At 45.2% G+C, this 24,195-nt stretch overlaps 1 protein-coding gene and 1 long non-coding RNA gene across 3 annotated transcripts in view; one reads left to right on the top strand and one right to left on the bottom strand.

The window, feature by feature from the left end:
* Window positions 1–24,056, bottom strand: LOC138446896 (uncharacterized). The gene is made up of 3 exons (XR_011259590.1): window positions 23,459–24,056; window positions 15,705–15,860; window positions 1–366 (listed from the first exon to the last, which is right to left on the bottom strand). It is a non-coding gene; the product is annotated as an uncharacterized lncRNA (long non-coding RNA).
* SACS (sacsin molecular chaperone) overlaps window positions 1–24,195 on the top strand; it is an 81,426-nt gene that overhangs the window by 15,476 nt on the left and 41,755 nt on the right. For both annotated transcript variants that reach the window (XM_069602293.1, XM_069602295.1), the window contains exon 2: window positions 231–736. In XM_069602293.1, coding sequence (XP_069458394.1) covers window positions 717–736 — 20 coding nt within the window. In that variant the 5' untranslated portion in view covers window positions 231–716. The remainder of the gene's footprint in view (window positions 1–230; window positions 737–24,195) is intronic.

A 24,195-nucleotide genomic window follows, 5' to 3' on the forward strand; every position in this document is an offset into this window, starting at 1 on the left:
TTACGTGGATGTGTTTTTATTTATAGCGACGGCCGTGTGTCTGCCGGTGGTGAGTGGAGACCAGGTGCCATGCTCCTAGGCAGGGCTCTGACACGAGCAGCAGCTTATAATTAGAAAGTCCCTGGAGCTCAGCACTGTGGCTGTCAGCCACGAGGAGCTGCCTCATCTGTGCCTTTACTGGGAGGACTTTCCCCTACTCCTTTTTTACCCTCCCTTGGTTTTTCTTTCAGGATCCCAGAAGTGATGCTAAGATGCAGGTATCACCAGAGCAAGAAGAAGGGCACTTTCCAGAGAGTATCGTACGTCTGCTGAGATGAGGGCAAGGAGCACGGAGCCCAAGAACATCCACAACATCTTCCCCACCTCCTGCAGAAAGAAATAAGGAAGATTCTCAGATGAAAATAGCTCCTCTTTGCTTTGGGGAAAAGCCAGAACCCATTAGCTGATCAGTTTTACCTGAAGAAGGCCCGTGGGCTGCTGATCAGCAGGCGTAACCCAGGGAGACGACACTGAGACGGGAGAGCCCTGCTGTAAGGAGTGCAAACACCAAACACAGCGATGCTTTCCCACATCAGATGATGAATGGACGCTGAGGGGGAAACAGCCCTTCTGCTGGCCAGGCAAGCTGGACTGGAGTCCACGCTTATGGGAACGACTTGGAAGGAGGAAAAATATTTTCATGGTTTTCCCAGACAGATATTTCAAGACAAGTGATAATGGAGACCCAGGATAATAGGTAAATGAGTGAATGTTTAAAATTATGGCACTTTGCACTGAGATTCAAAGCTTGCTGGGTTTTCACATAGGAAACATTTGTTGGCAAAAACAGAGGGATGCTCTCTCAAGGTAAAAGTGAATCAACCCCAGACACGTTGGTTCTAATGGGGACTGTGCGGGTAGACACTTGCACCGCGGGTTGACGATCACTCCTTCCATTTCCCAGATGGTTCTGGGTTCTGTTTCCTGGTGTGGCTCTTACAGTGGACAGGTGACTCGATGTGTCCTATTTTCTCCCTCATAAAATGTATGTATTGGTGCCTTTCACTGGCCTGTGATTATTTGGAAAATATTAAATAACAACTGTCAAGTACTTGGAATTGTATCAGATAAGCTGAGAGAAGACAGCGGACTCTCTGCTTTTCCTTTATAAACTATGAAGATAAAAGATAACATTTGCTCCTTTTTGCAAATTTAGTTGCTATTTTATAGGAACTTATTTTAAAAGCTTGAGGGTATATGCAAAACCATATCGCATCACTGATCTGTAGAATTACTCCTTAAATTTCTCTGTGTTGCTTTTTTCTTATAACAAAAGACTCTCATTGATTTTTGATGTCTGTATTCAAGTAGTGTGGTCAATAATCAAAAAGTTAGGGCCATAGATATCAGGTAAGTCCTCACATCTTGTAATCCAATGACATCGATGAATAAAAGGTCTTTTTAAATTTGACTTTCCAATTTGAAACATTGGGAGAACCCAATATTTGTTTTTTTCTCATTTACCTTTTGAAAACCTTTATTCATTAGACAGAGGAAGTTCAAGAGTAACCTTTTCAATTGAACTTACTTCTTAACAAATCAAGATTCACTTGTGACTCATTGTTATTTAAATGTGAGAAGAACATAGGTACAGAGACTACTTAATGGGTTTGAGTTTTGACAAACTGGAACTTTTGGTTATTTCTAATATTATAAGAAGTCATCTGAGATGAATTTTCTCGCTATTTCTGACACTAAATTGTTTAAGCTTGATAGAGGAACCCTTATATAGCATCATACAAATGCTATCACAGTATTTTCTGTGGATTTTTTCCTTTCTTTTTTTTTTTTTACCTTCTAAACTGCTTCCATTGGAGAAGGCAATGGCACCCCACTCCAGTACTCTTGCCTGGAAAATCCCATGGAGGGAGAAGCCTGGTAGGCTGCAGTCCATGGGGTCGCTAAGAGTTGGACACGACTGAGTGACTTCACTTTCACTTTTCACTTTCATGCATTGGAGAAGGAGATGGCAACCCACTCCAGTGTTCTTGGCTGGAGAATCCCAGGAACGGGGGAGCCTGGTGGGCTGCCGTCTATGGGATCACACAGAGTTGGACATGACTGAAGTGACTTAGCAGCAGCAGCAGCAAACTGCTTCCGTATAGTGCTTTCCTCTTGTTTTGAAAGTAGATTTTTTTTCCAATTAAATGTTAACTCATTTTCACTCAGCTTATCAGTTAGTAGATTTGTTAGAAATAATTTCATGTATAAATCTATTTTAAATAGCAGTGATGACACAGACACTTTGATGCTGACACTAAGCATATATTTTCAACAATTAAGATTGACTTGAAGCATCTAAGAGACAGTGAAAAAACCCCAACAGATTGGATCATCTTTGCAGTCACTAGGTGCTCCAATCTGTTTTTAGCTAGAACAAAGTATAAATTAACTTTGAGAATATCTTTCCAGAGATTGACATCCTGTAGGCTTTGGGCTCTTTAGAATTTCCTCAGAAGTTATAATTTCCTTAAAGCTAAAATGTCAGTGACTGCATACAGCAGCATTTATAAATACACAGAGTATATGTTCATTATCAAAGCATCTTAAGATTATTTTATAAACACATTTTTATTAAGATATTTAAAACTTGTCTCATTAAGACCCTTACTGTGTAAAACTTGATTGCCTGGTCTTTTTGCTCAGGGGGCAAGATAATAATTTTTAAAGCTAAGAAGGATCTGGGGTGGGCTTGACCTAGGGCACTGTAACTGAGTGCTCAGGGGGCGTGTGTACCCACTGTGTTAACACACAGAGCCTTCCCAGCACACTGGATTTATGTGAGTATTTAGGAAAAGAAGGTTGTCTATGTGATAAGCAGTTTAAAATGTTCTGCTAAGATAAAAGCAGGCATATTATTGACTATACCATCTGAATATTAACCTGAAAATTGAGTTGGTATCACTCTTTTTTAAAAATTAATTTATTTAGCTGCAATGCATCTTAGTTGCAGCATGAGGGATCTTCAGTTGCAGCATGTGAACTCTGTAGTTAGGGCATGTGAACTCTTAGTTGCATGTGGGCTCTAGTTCCCTGACCAGGGATGGAACCTGGGTCCCCCTCCCTGTGGACCATCAGGGAAGTCCCTGGTCTCCCTTGTTGAAGGGTGCTTTGGGACTGGTTCCCTTCCATTGTGTCCAGGGGACCTCTGGAGTGTCAGTGTGTTACTGTGCAAAGAGCAGATTCCAGGATACAGAGAGGTGGACCAGATTTGGGGAACCTGTCCCCTAGGGTGCTGAAGAAACAGTTCTAGGTACAGGGTGCTAAAGCGCTTGGTCCATTTGGGGTTGATTCAGGCTGGTGACAATGTCTAAAAGATCCTATCTTAGTGGATTGATGAGATGAGAAAACTGAAGTTATGTGACTTGTTCAAACTCCCAGGGTTTTAAAGAAAAAATTACCCTGACACTTATTAAAACAGTAAGGAAGTCTTTATTTAAGACTTGATACCTATTGCAATTGTGGAAGAGATCTGGCTTAACTCAGAATACAGCATAGAGAGCTGGGTATTTACAGCCAATGAGCAGAGAGAGGGGAGTTAGTGGATGGCAAATTAACGAGACATCAAGGGCAGGGACCCCGGCTGAACTGACTTGCTGATAGCAGGCCAGGGTGCTCAAGTGTCAAGGGTGGGTGGGGAGGACTTTGGTCAGACATGGAGGCTACTCAGACCTCAAGAGGGAGGAGGTCTCTTTATACTGACAGCGGGATTCTTGCTAAAACTGGGCCAGGCCATTCAAAGATAGAGCCTGAGGATGAGACTCGTTGAAAAGAGAGCTCAGAGGAGCTTCTGAACTTTGGTTAAGGATTGAGAGAGAGCCCTGGTCAGGTACAAGCCCAGAATGGCTGGACTGGCCTCTCCTCCTCCAGGGTCCATCTGATGTCCAGTGTCCACCTTCCCAGTGGACCACAATGCAGCCTTTCAGTTAGGACCCTCCACACTGTTAACTGAACCAAATGAATCCTCTCACCCACACGCAGTAAAGTGAATGTGCTGACCCCGGGATCAAGGTGAAGGAAAGGGCAGCGTTCACTGCAAGTGAGGAGTCCAGGCAGCTGGTGCTTAAGTCTGAACTCCCTGAAAGCTTTCAGGGAAAGGTTCATAAAGACAGGGTGAAGGAGAGAGATATGGGCTGTGTGGTGAACTCATGGACCTTTCTTCTGATTTTGTTGATGGTAAGGTAATCAGGGTCAGCGTATCAACCTGGTTTCACCTCATCTGGGGTCTATGTGCTTCTGGACAGCATGCAGTTAACTTCTCCCGCCTGGTGGGGTTTCATTCAGCAGCTGCAAAACAGCTCAAAGAACAAGGCTCAGAATATCCTCTACAGCCCTTGCTGCTGCTGCTGCTAAGTCACTTCAGTCGTGTCCGACTCTGTGTGATCCCATAGACGGCAGCCTACCAGGCTCCCTCGTCCCTGGGATTCTCCAGGCAAGAACACTGGAGTGGGTTGCCATTTCCTCCTCCAATGCATGAAAGTGTAAAGTGAATGGGAAGTTGCTCAGTCGTGTCCGACTCTTAGTGACCCCATGGACTGCAGCCTACCTGGCTCCTTCGTCCATGGGATATTCTAGGCAAGAGTACTGGAGTGGGGTGCCATTGCCTTCTCCGCTACAGCCCTTGAGGTGGAACTAAAGGTCTTCAACTTTGTTCAGCGACTAAACTATTATTTTGTCTTGCTTGACTGTTTCCTTTCTTCCTACATTTTCTCACTTCTTTGGTTAAATTTACTCTTTGGGACTCAGGGAAAACATAAGAGCCTAGAGTTTTACTACAAAGGCAGGCGGAGGACCTGCAGAGACAGCGAGGGAGGTCTGTTTTGCGAAGACCCCATAGGATCCTGCTCATCACAAAGTCATTCCTTCAGCTAACGTGTGTGGGGCATTTATTAGGCCAGGCTTTTAGAATATGTAAGGGAATGAAATGGATGTAGGTATTGACTCTGATGAATTTTCTACTCTAACAGGGGGAAGACAGAAAGTACACAATAAACCTAATACCTAATTAAATTACAGGGTACCTCATTTTTGTTGTTGTTTAGTCACTAAGTCGTACCTCACGTGATGGAACAAAAGACCGGTGAGCATGAAAAGGAGGTGGGAGTCTACGGGGTTTCATAGGAACGTGTGTCACTCACAGTTTTAAATAGGATAGTCAAGACGAACCTCTTGGAAGTGACATTTGAGCAGACAGTTGAAGGAGGTGAGGGAATTAGTCATAAGCTCTTTCAGGGAAGAATGTTCCAGACTGTGTAGATCTTGTAGGTGGGTGCTGCCTGGAATGTTCCAAGAACAGGGAGGAGGCTGGTGGGCTGGCGGGGAGGGACTTAGGGCCAGGGAGCTGAAGTCACAGTTAAAGAGGAAGCGTGAAGGAGATGGGGACCCACTGCGGGGAGAGGCATGATCTGACTTCCTTTGTAAAAGGATCCCTCCAGCTGGTGTGTGGAGGCCAGGAACAGAGGCAGGAAGGCCCACTGCAGTTTGTGGTCACCTCCCAGGTGAGCAACCAGGGTGGTTCTGCCAGGAAGGCTGCGTGGAGGAGGCCCCCCACTGACCTCTTAGTGCTGCTCCTATGTCAGTCTCTCCACTGAGGCTGGGAGAGTGTCCTGGCCACCTGGCAGTGTCAGAACTGCCAGGACATCTAAGATGAATGTCAACAACCCGATGAGGATGGGGGCTGAGTCATCTCTCCTACAACAATCAGTTCCCTAATTCTCCAGGACCTCCTGGGAGTTCAGCAACATTAAGTTGATTCTGACACTTAACTTCCCAGAGTTAGCACAGACCCCATGTCACAGACAGTCCCGCAGGATTGCTTCCACTTCAGGTGCCCATGGGAATGGGATCCCTGGGACACCCCAACTACAAATTCAGGGGTTCCCAGAACCCCTTCCCTTGGGTTCAATAACTCACTAGACTGACCCAGAACCCAGAGGGTGCTTTACTTACAATTACTGTTTATTGTAACTGCTCATGGAAGAGACAAGAGCTCTTGTCAAGATCATGGGTCAAGATTTGGGGGCAGCACATGTGTAGAGCTCCCAGGCCCTGTCTGGGGGCCCCCACACCCCAGCACCTCCATGTGGTCACCAGCCTGGAAGTTCCTGTAGCTTAGTGGTTGTTTCTGAATTCCCAGCAAAGTGTCCGTATTGGTGTGACTGATTACATCATTGACTGATTGAACTCACTCTAGTCCTTCCCCCTCCATGGAGATTAGAAGGGTCAGAAAACTCCAACCCTCTAATCACAGGGTTGAGTCCTCCCTCCCCATCTGAAGCTATCTAGGGGCCCTGCCTTGAGCTACCTCATCAGCATACAAAAAACACTGTTTTCTCAGGGAATTCCGAGAGTTTTAGGAGTTTTGTGCCAAGACTCAGAGGCAAAGAGCAAATATTTATTTCCTATTATGCCATAATAGGAGGAGTAAAGATTCAGGTAAGACAGCAGGGTCCAGAGAGCAGGAGAGGAGGCAGACTAGCTGAGTCCAAGTGTATGAAGACTAAGCCCAGTGGGGAAGAGCAGTAGTGGGCAGTAGAGGGCCAAGCAAACCAGCCAGCCCTGACTTCTGATGGAGCTATGATCTGATGGCAGTCAGCCAGGGATTGAGCTGGGAAGGTGGAGTCCAGAGAAAGAGCAAGTACTTAAGCGATTATGCCGCCCCTCCTAGGTTTCAGAAGTTCGTGAGTGTAAATAAGGTCAATTCATATTTACACCCACGTCTCCATGACTCCAGATCTTCACCTGTTGATAAGACCTTAACCCTGATGCTCTTCTTGTTGGCTTAACTTCTTCCCCGGCTATTTCTGGGTGTCCTTGGGGCGGTGACATCTCCTATGGTCTCAGGAACGAATTTGCTTATGTTCTTTCCACTTGAGCCTCTGGGTCAGGGGCACTTGTCATGACCTCTGTAGGTGGTGCCTCTGTAAGACTTTAACCCAACAGACCCCTTGGGACCAAAGTGACTGCCACCTGTGGACTGGAGGTCAGGAAGAGGAATGCCTTCTTCTCAAGCCCGTGCTGATTTTGTTTCCTGGGAGAGAGGCATTGCTGCCTGGAATTATTCCCACCCAGGGTTTCATGGCACTGGTCCTTCACCCTCTGTCTTCACAGGCTCCAAACCGGCCCCTCTCATGTGGCCAGAGAGGGGACGGTGGGTCCCATCCTGTCCTTTCTACATCTTTTCTCTTCCTTAGACACATACTTCCGCATCCAAACAAAACAAGACCAACTCCACAAACACCCTCCACAAACACAGACACCCATTTGTTTTAAGAGAAAACAAATCGTGTAATGGAAAGAGTGTAGACTTTGGAGCCAGACATACTTGGTCTGAATCCCATTTTCTAGTCATGCAGCCTTAGGGAAAACAATGCCCATAAAAATGTTAGATGAGAGCCTGTGAATGTAAGACACTTATGTTGTATCTGATGCGGCTCTCATCCTTCCATCCTCCAGAAGCCCGCACAAAGCCCCACCCACAACCTGAGCACCTGTCCTCAATGCAGGTGCCCTGGGGGGTGCCGCGATCACCACCACTGCCGCCGCAGCCTACAGAGCAGCTGCAGACCGGTCTGTCTTGTCCCTCTTATTGGTGGCGGGGTGTCCCTTCCCATCACTGTCAGCCCCTCCGTTTCCACCTGCGCTGGGCTCTCTTTGGGGAGGGGCTTATGGAGTGTCACTGGCCATCAGACAGGAAGTGCAAGAGGCAAAGAGAGGGCCCAGGGAGCATCCTGGAGACACCACTGATGGTCTACACAGGCTGGTCTGGGGCCCAGAGCGGGTGGAGAGTGGCCCCCTGCAGGGTGCTGGTGCATACGGAGGGTGCTGGTTCTCATCCCCCTCCCCTGGAATTAGCAGAAGTCCTCTGCTCAGCCTTGGTACCCCTCTGCCTTGTGGTAAAAATTTTATCATGGGGAATTTCAGGTGTCCAGAGAAGCAGAGGGAACTGTTTATTACAGTGAGCGTCCTGTACCCAGTGGGCAGATTTCAGCAGTTGTCATAATTCAGCCACAGGTATTCCTGTCTCTCTTTTTCTTTGCCTTTTCATGTTGAAGCAAACCCTAAATGTCCTATTTCCCCTGGTCCTCGCAGCAGAGCCCTGGGGGTGCAGATGTGTGTGTTGGGGAGCTTCGTAAACTGCAGGACGGTCCCTAGGGAGTCCCGAGGGCTGTCCCCCTCCAGGCAGGCTCCTGTCAGGGAAGGAGGACCCATATGTGGACCCAGGACAGGTTCGGTGCAGTCACAGAATCACCGACGGGAGACCAGGAACTGTCTCAGCTGTAGAAATACACGTGTCATTGAAAATACACAGGGGTCGGAATCACTGCCCTTTAGACACTGCTCACGAAGGTCCACTCCATTGAAAAATCAACTGATAGCTTTTCCTTGAGAATAATAATAATGTTAGTCTATTACCCAGCAAGAAACGCAGTTTTAAATTATCTCATTTACTGAATCTCCTGGGGGAGGGGTGGAGGGAGAGGGAATCTCATATAGAAATGGTAACTTAGCCCAACTGACTCAAGATTATTATTTTTTTTTAATTAAGCAGTAGGCAAAATGATTTGTTTATGATACTTTAATATAAATGGTTCTTAATTTCTAGTTTGTTATGATTGCAAGCAATAGCCACAGAAAAACAACATAGAAACAAAACGCTAATTCTTTCCAGAGGCAAAGCCAAATGCAATCTGAAACCTGCAGCACCTCCTGCTGCTGCCGCTGCTGCTAAGCCTCTTCAGTCCTGTCCGACTCTGTGCGACCCCATAGATGGCAGCCCGCCAGGCTCCCCCGTCCCTGGGATTCTAGGCCAAGTTAAGTAGCTGCTGTAGAAAAAGCCTTCAAAGACTGAATAGAAAAAAAACATCCCTTGAAGAATCATAGAAAATATTAAAAACAGAAAAATGTATAAAAGGGATTGCCTATGATTGTGACAACTGGCATCTGAAGGCATAGCCTAACAATCTGACATTTTGACATAAAATTAAATGGTCACCTGCTCCCTACTGCCCACAGAAAGAGAAAAATAAATAAATTAATTAACTAACCTTTCTCATGTTGCAAGAAAGTGGTGGCTGAATGTAGAGTCCCAGAGGAAGATATTTCAGACACTATTTAATTTGTTCCTTTCACCTGCATGGAGAAGATGGAGGCAAATGTGATGGTTCTGTGTAGAACTACAGACCCATCATACACTTATATTGTCCTTTTTTTTAAACTAGGGAAGGCTTAGCTTAAAGCTTCAGTTGAGCCCCAGAAGAAGAGTTCAGAGGGCTGGCAAGCAGAACACGTGCCTTGCAGAGAACTGGAGGCTTCTCAGCCCACAGTCACTGAAAAAGGCAAACACTGGGAGGGTCATCCTTATGTCTGCATTTTAGTAGCTGTGTACCTTGCCATCATATTCTTTGCATTCTTAGGTCATGTTACAATAAGAGATGATTCAAAATCCTTGTTTCCTGTTCTGGAACAGAAAATTGTGCTAATGTATTTTTAGTATAAATACCATGAACGTTACCCAGTTTACTTACAACTGTTTAGCAAAGGCTGCTCAAAGGGTTAGTCAGGTTTAGCCCATTCTTTAAATTCATAGAATGGATTATTTATGGATTAAGTCCACTCAGTTGACTGGTTAAGTCACGTCTAGTTGTTGGTGGTTTTTTTTTTTTTTTTCCTCTTTAATGTCTTTAAAGCAAAATGTTCAGAGAAATGTGCAAAAGAAGGTATAAGGATATAAGCATGGCTGCAGGGCTCTGGGAGGATGCCCAGGAAGGAGGGGTGGGGATGAGGTGGGAAAGGTGAGTCTACGAAGACTTTGGACTTGAAGTACTGAGTGTTGTTATGCTGGGGCGAGGCTAAGTCATACTTCATAACAGATCAACTCAGTGGCAACAGGAATTAATTAACAGGATTAGTCAGAGGGGAAAGGATTCGGGGCAGTGGGGAAAATATTTAGAAAACAAGAAAGTGACCAGCGTCTTAAAAGACAAACACACATATAAATTGCAATTGCTAATAACATTAAGTATATGTTTTCTGAAGTACACTTAATTGCCCTTAATAGCTTTTTCATTGATGAGTTATTATATTTTATTTTTTTAAAGTATTTATTCTTAATTGAAGGATAATTGCTTTATAGTATTGTGTTGGTTTCTATCAAACATCAACATGAATCAGCCAAAATTACTTAGCTGTTATATTTATAAAGATTATAGAAATAGTGAACAATCATAGGTTTTTTGGGGGGGAGGATTTAGATTTGAGTGAATTCTGAAAAAAAAAAAGCACAGCTGTTCATATGACTATTATTCTATGCTTTCTCTGTTAAAAATCTTGTCTTTGGTTCTTCAGAAATATTCATTTTCAGAAGCTGTCAGTAAATAGATATCTTTTCTATTTTATAACTATCTAATTTATCCAATAAAATCCTTATCAAGAGAAAATTTGAAATGGTTTGGAAAATGAGCAAAATGTAGGATTTTAACAGAGGAAGGGTCCATTCAGTTACAGTAGTCATATAAAATTCAGTCATTTTTGTTTTTTATGGATTCATTCCCAATTTTCCTTAAAAAATTCTCTCTTGACCTATTTCTAACTAGCATTTCCTTTGTGTCCCCTCCAAGTGGTTGCCTGCCAACTACTATCATTGTCCGCCAAACAGCAAATGCATGAAGCTATTTGTAAACCTTCCATATGAGGAAGGCTGTAGCATGATCCCTTTTTATACAAAGCAAAGGAAAAACCCAGAAAGGTGTTTTTCACAAATTCACAGATCTATAATTTTGTGGGCACAGTTTCTATAATTCATATTTTCAAGTTATTGTGGCACTGACTGCACAGACATAAAACACAATGCTTTTGAAGTGATCATTCATTGACATTATCACTCCAAGTCCAAACATTTGGAAATGAAATAAAATAAGAAATTTAAAAAAAACTTTAATGAATGTAAGCAAGAAATGTTAAAGATAAAATATGACAAAATAAAAAAGATTCCCATTTGTTTTTCATAAATAAACTCATTTCTCAAATCCTTCTGACCAGAGGATGTTAGTTTAATCAAATTATGGTCTAGGGATTCTGTTTGAGACACTACTTCACAGCTAAATATGTTGTTGTTTAGTCCCTAAGTCATGTCCAACTCTTTACGACTCCATGGACTGCAGCAGGCCTATTCTTCAAGAACTCCCAGAGGTGCTCAGATATGTAGGGGAGCGTAGTTTTCAACAAGTAATTCAACTGGCTATAATGAATGAAACGGAAGTAGTGAAATGTACAATCTCACCCTTTCGGCTGCATTGTCTGTGTCTCTATTCTGTAGTGCATGCTCACGTATTTATCATATTCATTTAAACGTGTTTCCCAGCATGTGCCTGAGGGCTCTTGTGCTGCCTACCTCTGGCCAGACTGTAAAACTGCCACGTGCTTGAGAATACAAGATTGTGATTAGCTCCTAGGAGAGAATTTAGGGCACCTACCCCTAAGGCATGGGCTTCCCAGGTGGTGCTAGTGGTAAAGAACCTGCCTGCCTAACGCAGGTGACATAAGAGACATGGGTTCGATCCCTGGGTCGGGAAGATCCCCTGGAGGAGGGTATGGAAACCCACTCCAGTATTCTTGGCTGCAGAATCCCATGGACAGAGGAGCCTGGTGGGCTACAGTCCATGGGGTCACGAAGAGTCGGACACAACTGAAGCGACTTAGCAGTCAAGCACGCATGCAGTCCCTAAGGTGTGCTGACTCTGCGAGATTTTTAGACTCTCAAAGCAAATGTTTCTCTTCTACTTCAATTCTGGGGTGCAGCACAGAATGAGAACATTGAATGGAGACCCGGGTTCTGGTCTTGACACTTGGTGTTTGCAAGGAAACTTCAGACAAATTACTTGCCCTCTCTGGGTCCTGAGTCCTGATTTGTAATTGTGGATGATAATGTTAGATTCTTCTGGGAATTAAATATGACAGTGGATATGAAAGAGTCAGCATGTGGTTGGTGATAAGTAAATACGAACAAGCACTGTTATTTTTCCTTATAGTGAATATAAGGGATATTTTTCCTTATAGTGAACCCCACATCTGTCTCTGGAGTCGCAGAAATTTTTGCACATGAAAATCTTTCTCCTATTTGAACAGTATAGCATGCACGCTGGAGTCACGTTTTCCGCAGGATAAACATCTCTGTTAGCACCAATAACAGCCCCACATGGAGATATGCACAGGGTATGGGTTTGCGGGATCTGCATGTGGTCTGGGGCAGTTAGAACTTTTCTGAATCTCCTTTTCATCTGTAAAATAGGAATAAACATGCCGCATAGGATTTTAGTGAAGATTAAATGACAAGCGTTTGGTGCCTAGGAAGTGTTTCATTAGCCACACGGATTATTATTATTGTACATGATTTTCCATTTCTCACATCCCAATGACTGCTTTAAGTGAACAACAGTCTTGGTGATAGGATTTCAGAGGCAGTAAGTGACGCACCTCCCGCCCTTTGATCCCAGGGCCCACACTGCGGTAGAAATTAAAATTCCTTTGAGAGCCAGGAAGTGTCTGCTGAGCCACTGGGGGAAGAAGCAGCAGGGGTCAGAGCACAGTGCTTCGGGCTGGAGGGGGAGGGCTGGCTGGGAGCTCCCTGTGTGTGTGGTCTTCTCCAAAGAAGGTTAAAGAGATGGAAGGAAAAATAAACGATATCTCTAAACACACAGGAACACAGGGGAATGCACCAGAATGGAAGTCCCAGGGCCACTTTGGAGGGGGTCCTTGTGCGCAGGAGGGGTGTGCCTGGTGGGTGTGTGAAGGATACAGCTGATGGGAGCTGAGCCTGGGTATGCTCAGGAGGAGAGACAATGAGGGAAGAGAAGACCAGACCTCGGTCTAGACAGAGGGCCACCCAGGAGAGCAGTCTCTTTCCTGACTGCGGTGCTCGTCCAGGAAAGCCTTTAATGGAAAGCCACGCTGTGGCACTCAGCAGCTTGCCTTTATTTCAGCATTGTCCCTTTTATGTTGAAATGATATTTCTGCATCATTCTAGTCTTGGCTGCCCTTGAGGTTCAGTGGTAAAGAGTCTGAGCGCCAATGTAGTAGATGCAGGTTTGATCTCTGGGTCAGGAAAATTCCCTGGAGGAGGAAATGGCAACCTACTCCAGTATTCTTTTTTTTTTTTTTTTTACTCCAGTATTCTTGCCGGAAAAATTCCATGGACAGAGGATCCTGGCGGGCTACAGTCCATGGGGTTGCAAAGGAGTCGGACAAGACTGAGTGACTGAGCACACAGGCCGTTCAGTTCCTAATGGGCAGTGGAGCTGTTATTAAGATCATTATCTGTCTGATTTCTGAGCCCCTGGCAGAGAGCCTGCACCTAGGAGGGGTAACGTTTACTGAGCTCAGCAGTGCTGGGGACGCAGTGGATACAAGCACAGAGTGTGTCAGGAGAAGAGTTGAAGTTCAGATCAAAGGTTGAAGAGGACCTGAGACACACTGGCTTGCTTCATGGTTTTTCCAGCACTGACCTCCAGAGCCAGAGAGGAGGGCACAGGGGAGGATAAAGGCGACAAGAAGGGTGTGAGGCCTCCTCCTTACGGTGCCTGCCTGATTGATGTTTCCCGTGAGCTGACTCACCCCCGGGCAGAGGGGGACATACCCCTCCGGGGACTGTGCCCCTTAGTCAGAGTGCCAATGCCTAGGGCATCCTGGTTGTCATGTGTTTTTATTGTATGAATACACGTGACCCTCCCAGGTCAGTGATAGTCCGTTTCACCTCCTCATAACCCCAAGGAAGGGTCCTACAGGTGAGGCGGTGAGCTTGGAGTGGTGACATCCCATGGAAAGGTGTGAGAGCCAAGAATCTGACTATGAGTTCGTTCGCACATGAAGGGGCAGAGGGCTTCCCTGACAGCTCAGTTGGTAAAGAATCCACCTGCCATGTGGGAGACCTGGGTTCGATCCCTGGGTTGGGAAGATTTCCTGGAGAAGGGAATGGCAACCCACTCCAGTATTCTTGCCTGGAGAATTCCATGGACTGTATAGTCCATGGGGTTGCAAAGAGTCTGACATGACTGAACAACTTTCACTTTCACTTTCAAGGGGGTAGAGGGTGGAGACAGGTAGAGAGTGAAGAAAAGCAACATGTAAAATAAAGGGCAAAACAGAAGGGAAATTGTTAATTTCCTAAAAGAAAAGAAAAAATATAAATAGCCGGAAAACACAGAAAAAAGGATGGAGCGTATTAGAGTGTATTATGGTATCGTTGCTCATACCATTTCCTTTTTTATGTCCAGTGCAATCAATTTTTATGATGGAGCGTTTTATAGACTTAGCAGCAGTTATAGGTTTATGTCAAAAGTTTCCTTACTGTTGTGTCTAGGGCGAGACTCCATTCAGTTCAGTTCACCCTAATTATTAGCATGGGGTACATTCATTTTAATGTACCTACTGCCATAGTTAGCTCGCCCTGTCCCTGTATTTTCTATAAAATGTTCCAAGAGAGGATGTTTCATCAAAGATTACATAAGTAGAAGAGGAATTCAGAGGCCATGGGTGGTTTTATTATTCCTGAAATGGCTAAGACAGCTCAAAATGTGTCACCTTGACAAAATCTGAGGGCCTGAGTCACTTTTTCCCTTTCTAATGTGAAGTTCTTTCTGATTACCCCATTGCCGTTCAGAAGCACAACTACACTTAAGGCTCTTCCTGGGTAATCAGGCTTTGACCCAGTTATATATGAACAATCTGGGATTTCTGGCAACTTAACAACTACCTCTCACATTAACAACAGATTCAAAAGCATGAGGTAAAGCGTGTACAGTCTCATGCTTTACCTGATGCTTTTACTCTAGGGGGTGCATAATGCCCTCTTTGGAAGGAGCAAAGGCAGGAACGTTAATTCAGAAACATGACATCATTTCCCAAAGCATGTTGAATGGAACTAAAAATAGAAGTCAAGCTACTGCGTCTACACCGGCACGAAGAGAAGGGAAGTTTTGTCACTTGTCTGGCTAATTGATTATTGAACGTGGTTGCTGGATAAGCCATGCCTGGGCCACCGGCCTCTCTGGTTGAAAACCAGGTCCTCTGTGTAAGGATCACTCTGTGTGAGGCCTCGATGGTGGAGCGTGGGGTCCATGAGCTTAGGGAACAGACACACACGGTGTAAGTCAGCAGGCAGGTGGGCACGAGGCTCGCTCACAGCTGTGGCGCCCTGTGAGGCATCAGGCTTCCAGAATCTGAAGGAGGAGTGGGCGTTGGAGGAGAAAGGACACAGGCAAAGGCCACGTGAGAGAGCAGGGGGCGCTGATCTGATGGGGCTGGAGCAGAGCCCAGAAAGGGAGGTGGGAGGTGGGGAGAGCACATTGGTGAGGTGGGGGGCAGGGCGTGGATGAGTGTGCAAAGTAGAACTCGCATGTTCTCCTAAGGAGCCTGTATTTCATCTTGTTCATGTATGTGTTTGAGGGCAAAGATGTCAGTTCCAACCACTCTGGAAAAGGCCCAGAGCATCTTAAGAAGATGGTTAAATAGATAAACCACTGGACCCACCAGGAAAATCACGGGAGCCACGTTCACAGGTGTTTGAGCCCAGAGGGGTTCTGCACACAGTATGCAGGGAACGCCTTTGCTTCACATCAACTACAATGTTGTTATTATGTTAGATGTAATTCACATATCACGAAACTCACCATTTTAAAGGTTTTTTAGGTTCACCAGCAGTGGAGACTGCACAGGGCAGAGGGCAGGTGCTGGGCACCCTGGGAAAGCCTGGAGAGAAAGCCTGTGCGACCAGCAAACCTCACCCAAGACAGTGGACTCTCCATGCTCCCTCAAAGTCAGGCGATCTGATGGAAAGCAGAAATGGGAGAGCCTTATCAAATAGAGATGCTCAGGAATAGGGGTTAAGAAGAGAGAGGGTGAACTCACTCCCCTGCCAGAGCCATGGGGCTCAGGACCACCCAGTCAAGGAGAACAGCCCACCCTCTTCCTCTCTTGCCTCAGGGCTTTGGCCTGTGTGGGGTCAATCACATCTGACTATTTGCGGGACAGGGAGAGAGCAGACCCCCACCTGCTCCCCTCAAAGGCTGGCAGCCTTTGACCATCTGCCCTAGTGCGGGGTGCTGATGGCTTCAGCAAGAAGAGAGCTGACCTTTGCATGAGGATTGAAGGTTGAAATTTTATATAATGATTTTGGCTGTATTTGTTCCAATTATAGAAATGAAATCATGTTGTATAACTTAAAGAGACCTCAGAACCGTGGTTATGTTAGAGTGAGCAGAAAAACCATAGAATCTGCTCCGATTCCCATCCCAAGGCAGAGAAAGGTGACGGGCACAAAACGTTACCCCTAATCCTTCAGAAAATGTGCCTTGACGTGTTAGTACTCAGGCTTTTACAATCTTACCAGTTATGCTGTTTTCTAACACTGCTAAAGTATGTGTTAGTCACTCAGTTGTGTCCGACTATTTGCGATCCCATACCCTGTAGCCCACCAGGCTCCTCTGTTCATGGAATTCTCCAGGCAAGAATACTGGTGTGGGTTGCATGCCATTCTCCAGGGGATCTTCCCAACCGAGGGATAGGACCTGGGTCTCCCACACTGTGGGCTGATTCTTTACCATCTGAGCCATGAGGGAAGTCCCTAATACTTCTACAGATAATTCAAACATAACTTTGCTGTGTAGATTAGAGCAAAGCTGTAGGCTGAACCAACAGTCACTCATAAATTTCATCTCTCTTGCTGGAACCTGCCACAGAGGTTTGGAAGGCTAGATAAACCCACGGACCCTCCGTATTCACAGGTTCTACATCTGAGGGTTCAGCCAACCGTAGGTTGAAAATACTAGAAAAAAATTTCAGAAAGTTCCAAAAAACAAAATTTAAAATTTCCATGGGCTAGCAATTTACATTACATTTACATTGTAGTAGGTATTATACATAACCTATATAGAATTTATGAGTGATTGTTGGTTCAGCCTAAAGTATTAGGGACTTTCCTCATGGCTCAGATGGTAAACTTATAGATGATTTAAAGTACACAGAAGATGTGTGTAGGTTATGTGTAGATATTATGTCCTTTTATACAAGGAACTTGAGCATCCAAGGATTTTGGAAACCAGGGGGGTCATGGAACCAATCCACCTCCATCCTGCCCCCCATAGCCAGGGACAACTGTGCTCACTTTTCTTGAGGTTTCCTCACAGTTACGGGGTGTCCATGTGATAAGAATTTTGGCCAATGAGAGAGAAACAGAAGTGTGCTCAGGAAATTCTACTTTTCCCATAAAACAGAGAGGGTGGGAGTCTTCCCTTTTCCCTTCTTCCTTCATCGAATGTGGAAATGTTGAGCTGTATTGGCCATTTTATGGGAAGGAGTGGGAGGTCTCCATGTCACTGGGGTGCTGATCTTGAAGAAGAACAGCCTTCCTCTGCGCTGTGAGAAAAACAAACCCTTACTGGTTTAGCTACTGCTAGTCAGGTAATCAGTTATTTGCAACCAAAAGCATCTTGGACAGAACAAAAACCCAAAATAAAACCTTGCTGACCGATGTTAGGGGTAAAGTGAATATCCACTTATATGCAGCCATTCATTTAACTCTAAATATCTGAGTAACATTTATTAATTCTAGGCCCTTAAGGTACAAAGAGACATGCGCTGCAATGAATAGAAATGAAATATGATGAACAGAAATGTGATTGGCACTAAAGTACCAATGTGAATGTACAACATACAGGTTATATAGGATGACTCAGACTGAAGAGTGCAGGAAAGGTTCAGGAAGTAGTGATTCTAGGACTACAACTTAGGGATTATCAGAAAGAGAGGGTTGACTGGAGGATGCAGGCAGGTGGGACAATGCAGGTGGAGGCCATGGGGAAGGTCAGGCAGTGTGAAGTGACCACATTTTGTAAACACTAGGTTAACAGAGAGACTTGGACTATATAGAAAGCTGAGCACCAAAGAATTGATGCTTTTGAACTGTGGTGTTGGAGAAGACTCTTGAGAGTCCCTTGAACTGCAAAGAAATCCAACCAATCAGTCCTAAAGGAAATCAGTCCTGAATGTTCATTGGAAGGACTGATGCTGAAGCTGAAGCTCTAATACGTTGGCCACCTGATGTGAAGAGGTGACTCGTTGGAAAAAAACTTTGACGTTGGGAAAGATTGAAGGCGGGAGGAAATAGGGATGACAGAGGATGAGATGGTTGTATGCCATCACTGATTCAATGGACATGAGTTTGAGCAAGCTCTGGGAGTTGGTGATGGACAGGGAGGCCTGGTGTGCTGCAGTCCATGGGGTCACAAAGAGTCGGACATGACTGAGCGACTGAACTGACTGACTAGGTTAACACTGAACAGTGCTGGGGCTTTGCAGCTGCATTTCCTGTGTTCAAAATCAGGCTCTTCCGTTCATAGCTGAAAGATGTTTACTTTCATTTTCTTAAGCTGAAATTGAGGTCTTCATGTGCTTCACGGGGTGGCTGGGAAGACTGAATGAGCTGAATCACAGAAGGTTTTTAGTTGGTGCGTGGCATGTAGTGAGTATTCCATGAATGCTGATATTAAGTATCAGCTGATCTTGGACACAGACTGTATCAGGGTTGGCAGGGTGGCCACAGAAGAATTTGAGAAGATTGATGGGGGCTAAACTGTGATGGGAGAAGGCAATGGCACCCCACTCCAGTACTCTTGCCTGGAAAATCCCATGGATGGAGGAGCCTGGTAGGCTGCAGTCCATGGGGTCGCTGAGAGTCGGACATGACTGAGCGACTTCACTTTTCACTTTCATGCATTGGAGAAGGAAATGGCAACCCACTCCAGTGTTCTTGCCTGGAGAATCCCAGGCACGGGGGAGCCTGGTGGGCTGCGGTCTATGGGGTTGCACACCGTCGAACACGGCTGAAGCGACTTAGCAGCAGCAGCAGCAGCAAACTGTGATGAGCCTTATATGCCACACTGGATAGTTTGACCGTTGATCCTACAGATCCCTGTAGGTTTTGGAGCAAAAACTAAGTCAAGAGTGGCCTCCTTGTTGTCAAGTGGGGGCACTTCAGCAACTTGGCACTCTTGATTCCCTTCTTGAAGCATTTTACTTAATCTCACAGAGACCAGTTTTTCTTGGTTTTGTTCTTAAGTCTTGTCTTCTTCGGTCATCCTAACCTCTGGTGCCTGAGGAGTCTTTGTAGAATGTAGCTGTGATCACCTAACTTGATTAAAGCCTAAAGGGTACTCCCTATGTCCTTCCAGTCACTCCATATATTCGTGGTGTAGAGGCTTCATGACCACATGGTTGTATTTTTTTTATGCTCTGCATGACTTTTACCCTCTGACCCTTACAAAGGCAACTGTAGAAGCTCCTCAGCTTTATTGCTATTTTTAATTCCATGATTTGTGGTCCTGTTTCCTCTCCCTTAGATACCGTCTTCCTTTCTCTGCTTGGCTTATGGTTTTACTCATCCTTTAGGACTTCACTGAACTGTGTGCCCACAATATCGTCATCTTTCTGTTTCCAAGTTAAATAGTCTTGTGCTGACTCATGAAACAAGGGAATAATGATTTGTTACACTTTTGTCTTTTTATAACTGGCCAACATTCTGCAGAAGGAACCGATTAATTGTTTCCCTTGACTCAAAGACGCGCAATCGGGAACATTCCACTTCGTAAAATCATGAAGCAATTGTTTCAGGGGAAGTTAACCTCAGCCTGGAGCTATGCTTCCAAACTGCAGTGTGAGGCTGAGAATGGACCACAATAAAAATTTAGGTATTTTTACGCTGGATTGGACTGGTGTTTTTTGTGTGTGTTTTTAAGATTCACTTATTTATGGGCTTTCCTAGTAGCTCATTGGTAAACAATCTGCCAATGCAGGAGATGCAGATTTGATCACTGGGTTGGGAGGATCCCCTGGAGAAGGAAATGCCAACCCACTCCAGTATATTTGCCAGGAGAACCCCAAAGACAGAGGAGCCTGGCAGGCTACAGTCTATGGGGTTATAAAGAGTAGGACACGACTCAGCAACTAAACAACAAAAATGGCTGCACTCTTCCTTGCTTGCAGTGAGCAGGGAGCTAGTCTTCATTGCTGTGTGAGGGCCTCTCATCACGATAGCTTCTGTTGTTGCAGAACACAGGCTTTTGGCACGCAGGCTTCAGTATCTGTGGCACTTGGGCTCAATAGTTGTGGCTTGCAGACTCTAGAGCACACGCTCAGTGGTTGTGGTGCACAGCTTAGCTGCTCTGCAGCATGTGGGATCTTCGCGGACCAGGGATCAAGCCCAGATCCCCTACATTGGCAGGTGGATTTTTTATCACTGAGCCACCAGGGAAGCCCTGGACTGGTGTTTTTTGATGATGACCCTGGGTAGGATTTTTAGTTACTAAAATGAATCGTTTGGCAGGGACTGGGAGATTTTCATCGCCTAAGAGTGATGGGGAAGCTGGGGCCCATGTTGTACCAGGTGTGTGTCATCCAGGGAAAAAGAAAGGAAGCACCAGGGCAAGTTAAAACAGGTGTCATGAGAAGGAATCTTGTTTTCTGTGTCCTGCGGAGTCCAACACATGCAATCAAACAGCTTTATCTGCCCATCTCCACAACTGAAACAGGCTCAGAGGGTGGTCCTATGATCCCCCTTACTTACTGACTTGGACTTACCATGAAAGGGGGGACTGAAAGCTCTGGTTTCTTATTGTTCTGCATTTGATAAAAGCATTAAGGCTCAGCTTAACATTTCCTAAGTCTTCTCTGGTGGCTCAGCTGGTAAAGAATCCGCCCCATAATGTGGGCGACCCCAGTACAATTCCTGGGTCCAGAAGATGCCCTGGAGAACGGAAAGGCTACCCACTCCAGTATTCTGGCCTGGAGAATTCCATGGACTGTGCAGTCCATGGGGTCACAAAGAGTTGGACACGACTGAGCGACCTTCACACTTCTCTAACATTTCCTAGAATATATTTTTCAAATTTCCTTCTTATCATACATAATGGTGATGTTTCATGAACAGATATTCATTGAAGGTTGTACACTTTTGAAAAATTAAAATACCCATGTAAGTATTCATTGGGTTAAGTACCTGAAGATAGTTCTTCACAATGGAAAGTCAGGAAATTATTAGAAATGAGGTTTACACCATGATAGGAGTACTGAAAAATACTATTGTCCATGGTGTAATTACTGTCATATTAAAAAACCTTACATTTATGGCAGTGTATAAAATCATTAGCATTTGGGTGGGCATTCGAATCACGAATAATATTTGAGTTTGCACTTCTTTGTATGTTCCAGATATTTACTCATTCCTTCTCTTCTCCCTCCCTCTCTCGGTCCTTCCTTCCTTCCTCTGTATTTACCGAGCACCTATTGTGTGTGACGACCTCTTCCAGGCCCCATGAAACCATCAGTAAAAGGACACAGGAATTCCAAACCTGTGTCTGTGTTGGGTGGGACATGGATCAGAGAGAGAACTGGGAGAGGGAAAAGAATCGGACTACACTGAATGCAGGTGACAGGGGAGGGAATGCGAGCTGCCCCAGTTCTGTCCCTCTTTGTAGGTTCTTTCTGCATAAGGTCATCTCCCAGTGCTTTACCCAGGCATCTGCTTACTGGGCCTTCTTAGGCAGGAGTTCTCCAGTCACCCTAGTGCCTCTCCTGTCCTGTCCTGTCCTGCCCCGATGCCCTCCCCTCAATTAAAAAGAACAGGCTGACCTCGTGATGTGAATTTATATCATTTGTACACTTGGTTATTGTTGTTTTCCTTCCTCAAAACATCAGCATGAGATAGGGACTCTGTTTCGTTCATTGCTGTATTCCTGCCATTTAGAAATGTCTGTTTCTAAATAGACACCTGGGCTTCCCAGGTGGCCCTAGTGGTAAAGAACCCTCCTGCCAATGCAGGAGAAGCAAGAGATATGGGTTTGATCCCTGGGTGAGGAGAATGGCCTGGAGTAGGAAATGGCAACCCATCCCAGTATTCTTGCCTGGACAATCCCATACACAGAGGAGCCTGGAGGGCTACAATCCAGGGGGTCGCAAAGAGTCGGACACCACTGAGTGACTAACACTTTGATCTAGTACACAGGAGAGGTTGAATAAATACTCACTGATTCAATGAATGATTCCCTACTCTATATCCTTAGCTTTGGCACCTTGCTAAGTTCCAGATGTGCATTCCGCATGCTGACTAATCCTTTAACGTGTATTTCAAGCATACTATGAACCCCAGATATTCAGAGCTTTTTGTGATCAGCGTCCTTCCCCAGCCAAATCTGCTTTGATTCTTATGAAACTCTCTCCCTTCAGGTCATTTCTCTGTCTCTCAAGTCTTCACTGTGCATCTATATTCTTCTGTCACCACATCCTGTTTGCCTGGCTCCTTAGGAGACGCTTAAGAAAATCAGGGACCAGAGGGTTATCAAAGGATTGAGGTGTGAAGGATTTGTCCTGGGATTGTGCATGCTGTGACACTTTAGTGGAGGAGTGAGAGCTCACATTCTACTTGTTGATACTGTTTTAAAGAAATTTATTTTATTTTATATTGCAGTATTCCCTGGTAGCTCAGCTGGTAAAGAATCTGCCTGCAATGCAGGAGACCCCAGTTTGATTCCTGGGTTGGGAAGATGCCCTGGAGAAGGAAATGGCAACCCACTCCAGTATTCTTGCCTGGAAAATCCCATGGATAGAGGAGCCTGGTGGGGTACAGTCCATGGGGTTGCAAAGAGTTGGACACGACTGAGCAACTAAGCACAAATAGTCTATTAACAATGTTGGGTTAGGTTCAGGTGTACAGAAAAGTGAATCAGTTATATATATATGTATCTATTCTTTAAAAAATTCTCATTTAGGTTATTGCAGAGTATTACACAGAGTGCCCCATGCTATACAGTAGGTCCTTTTTGGTTATCTATTTTAAATATAGCAGTGTGTACATATCCATCCCAAACTCCAACCTATCCTTCCCCTTTACCATTCTCTTCTGGTAATCATAAGTTACTTCTCTAAGACCTATTTCTGTTTCATAAATAAGTTCATTTGTATCAGGATTCTGCATATAAGCTATAGCATATGATACTAGTCTCACTCTGTCTGATACACTTGCTTGTATCATCTTGTCTGATTGAAGAAGTGTATTTGTCTGTTAGAGTTTTCTGACCTGATCTTTATATTACATTAGCCTGTCTCCCTCTGATTGATTGAACAAACTTACTTTCCAAGCAGAGAAAGACCTGAATGATTTACAGGAACTTCACTTTTAAATATGGTTGGAAGGAAGGGATGGAACAGCTGTAGGGGTGTTTTGTATCTTTATTACTGATAATGAGTTCTGAATAATATTTCTTGTGTGTGTGTGAGAAGTATAATTGAAAACCAGTAATTAATGCCATCTTTGGGGTCAACACAAAAACTTAATTCTACCAAGGGTATTTAAACAAGAAGCCCATAAGTTTACCTGTTCACGACAGTCTTTGAGCTGCCTTAGTAGATGTTGCCTTTTTTTTTTTTTTTTTTTGCAACGTGTCTCATCCACACCTAGGAGAAGTTAGCTCGAAGAAAGGACATGTTCTGAAGGGTCATCAAGCCACATACACTTTCAAATGGCAAGGCCACGTTGGTCACTCTGGGGCGAGTCCATCGACTCTGAGAGTGTGCTTCTGATTTCAAGGAGCTTGCAGGTGCGATGGGTAACAGGCCACAACAACAGAAGACAATACTGCCGAGTTAAGTCCGCGTGCCTTCTCATCTATCGCTTTCTGGCTGGCAGTCCAGCAGGAAACTGAATCGATAGATCGTCCTTTTGTGCCTTAAAAGCAAACAGGAAACGAAAGCGTGGAGGCACGGTTCTGCGGCTGTCTCTTTCCCCGCTGGTGCCCGAGAGGCCCCCGCCGATCTCATCCGGAGATGCCTCCAGACACTCACAAGTTCCTAGGGTTGAAGGAGACAGAGGCCCTGGAAAGGGCAAGTTCTGCACGCACCGGCTCTTTGGAACTCGGTCACGGAAAACACAACTCTTCTCTAATCCGTGTGGGGGTTGTCCGCGCGTGAGACGCGGGGAGGGCGGGGCGGGGGCGGGGCTTTTGGAGGGCGGGGCCAGCAGCAATTCACCTACAAATCCGGGAGGGGGGGGGGCCAGCGGCGTCTGAAGTAACGGGACAGGCCGGGTGGGCGGGGCGAGTCCTGACGGGCGGG

This window comes from Ovis canadensis, chromosome 10 (genome assembly GCF_042477335.2).
Source record: "Ovis canadensis isolate MfBH-ARS-UI-01 breed Bighorn chromosome 10, ARS-UI_OviCan_v2, whole genome shotgun sequence".
Lineage (NCBI taxonomy): Eukaryota > Metazoa > Chordata > Mammalia > Artiodactyla > Bovidae > Ovis > Ovis canadensis.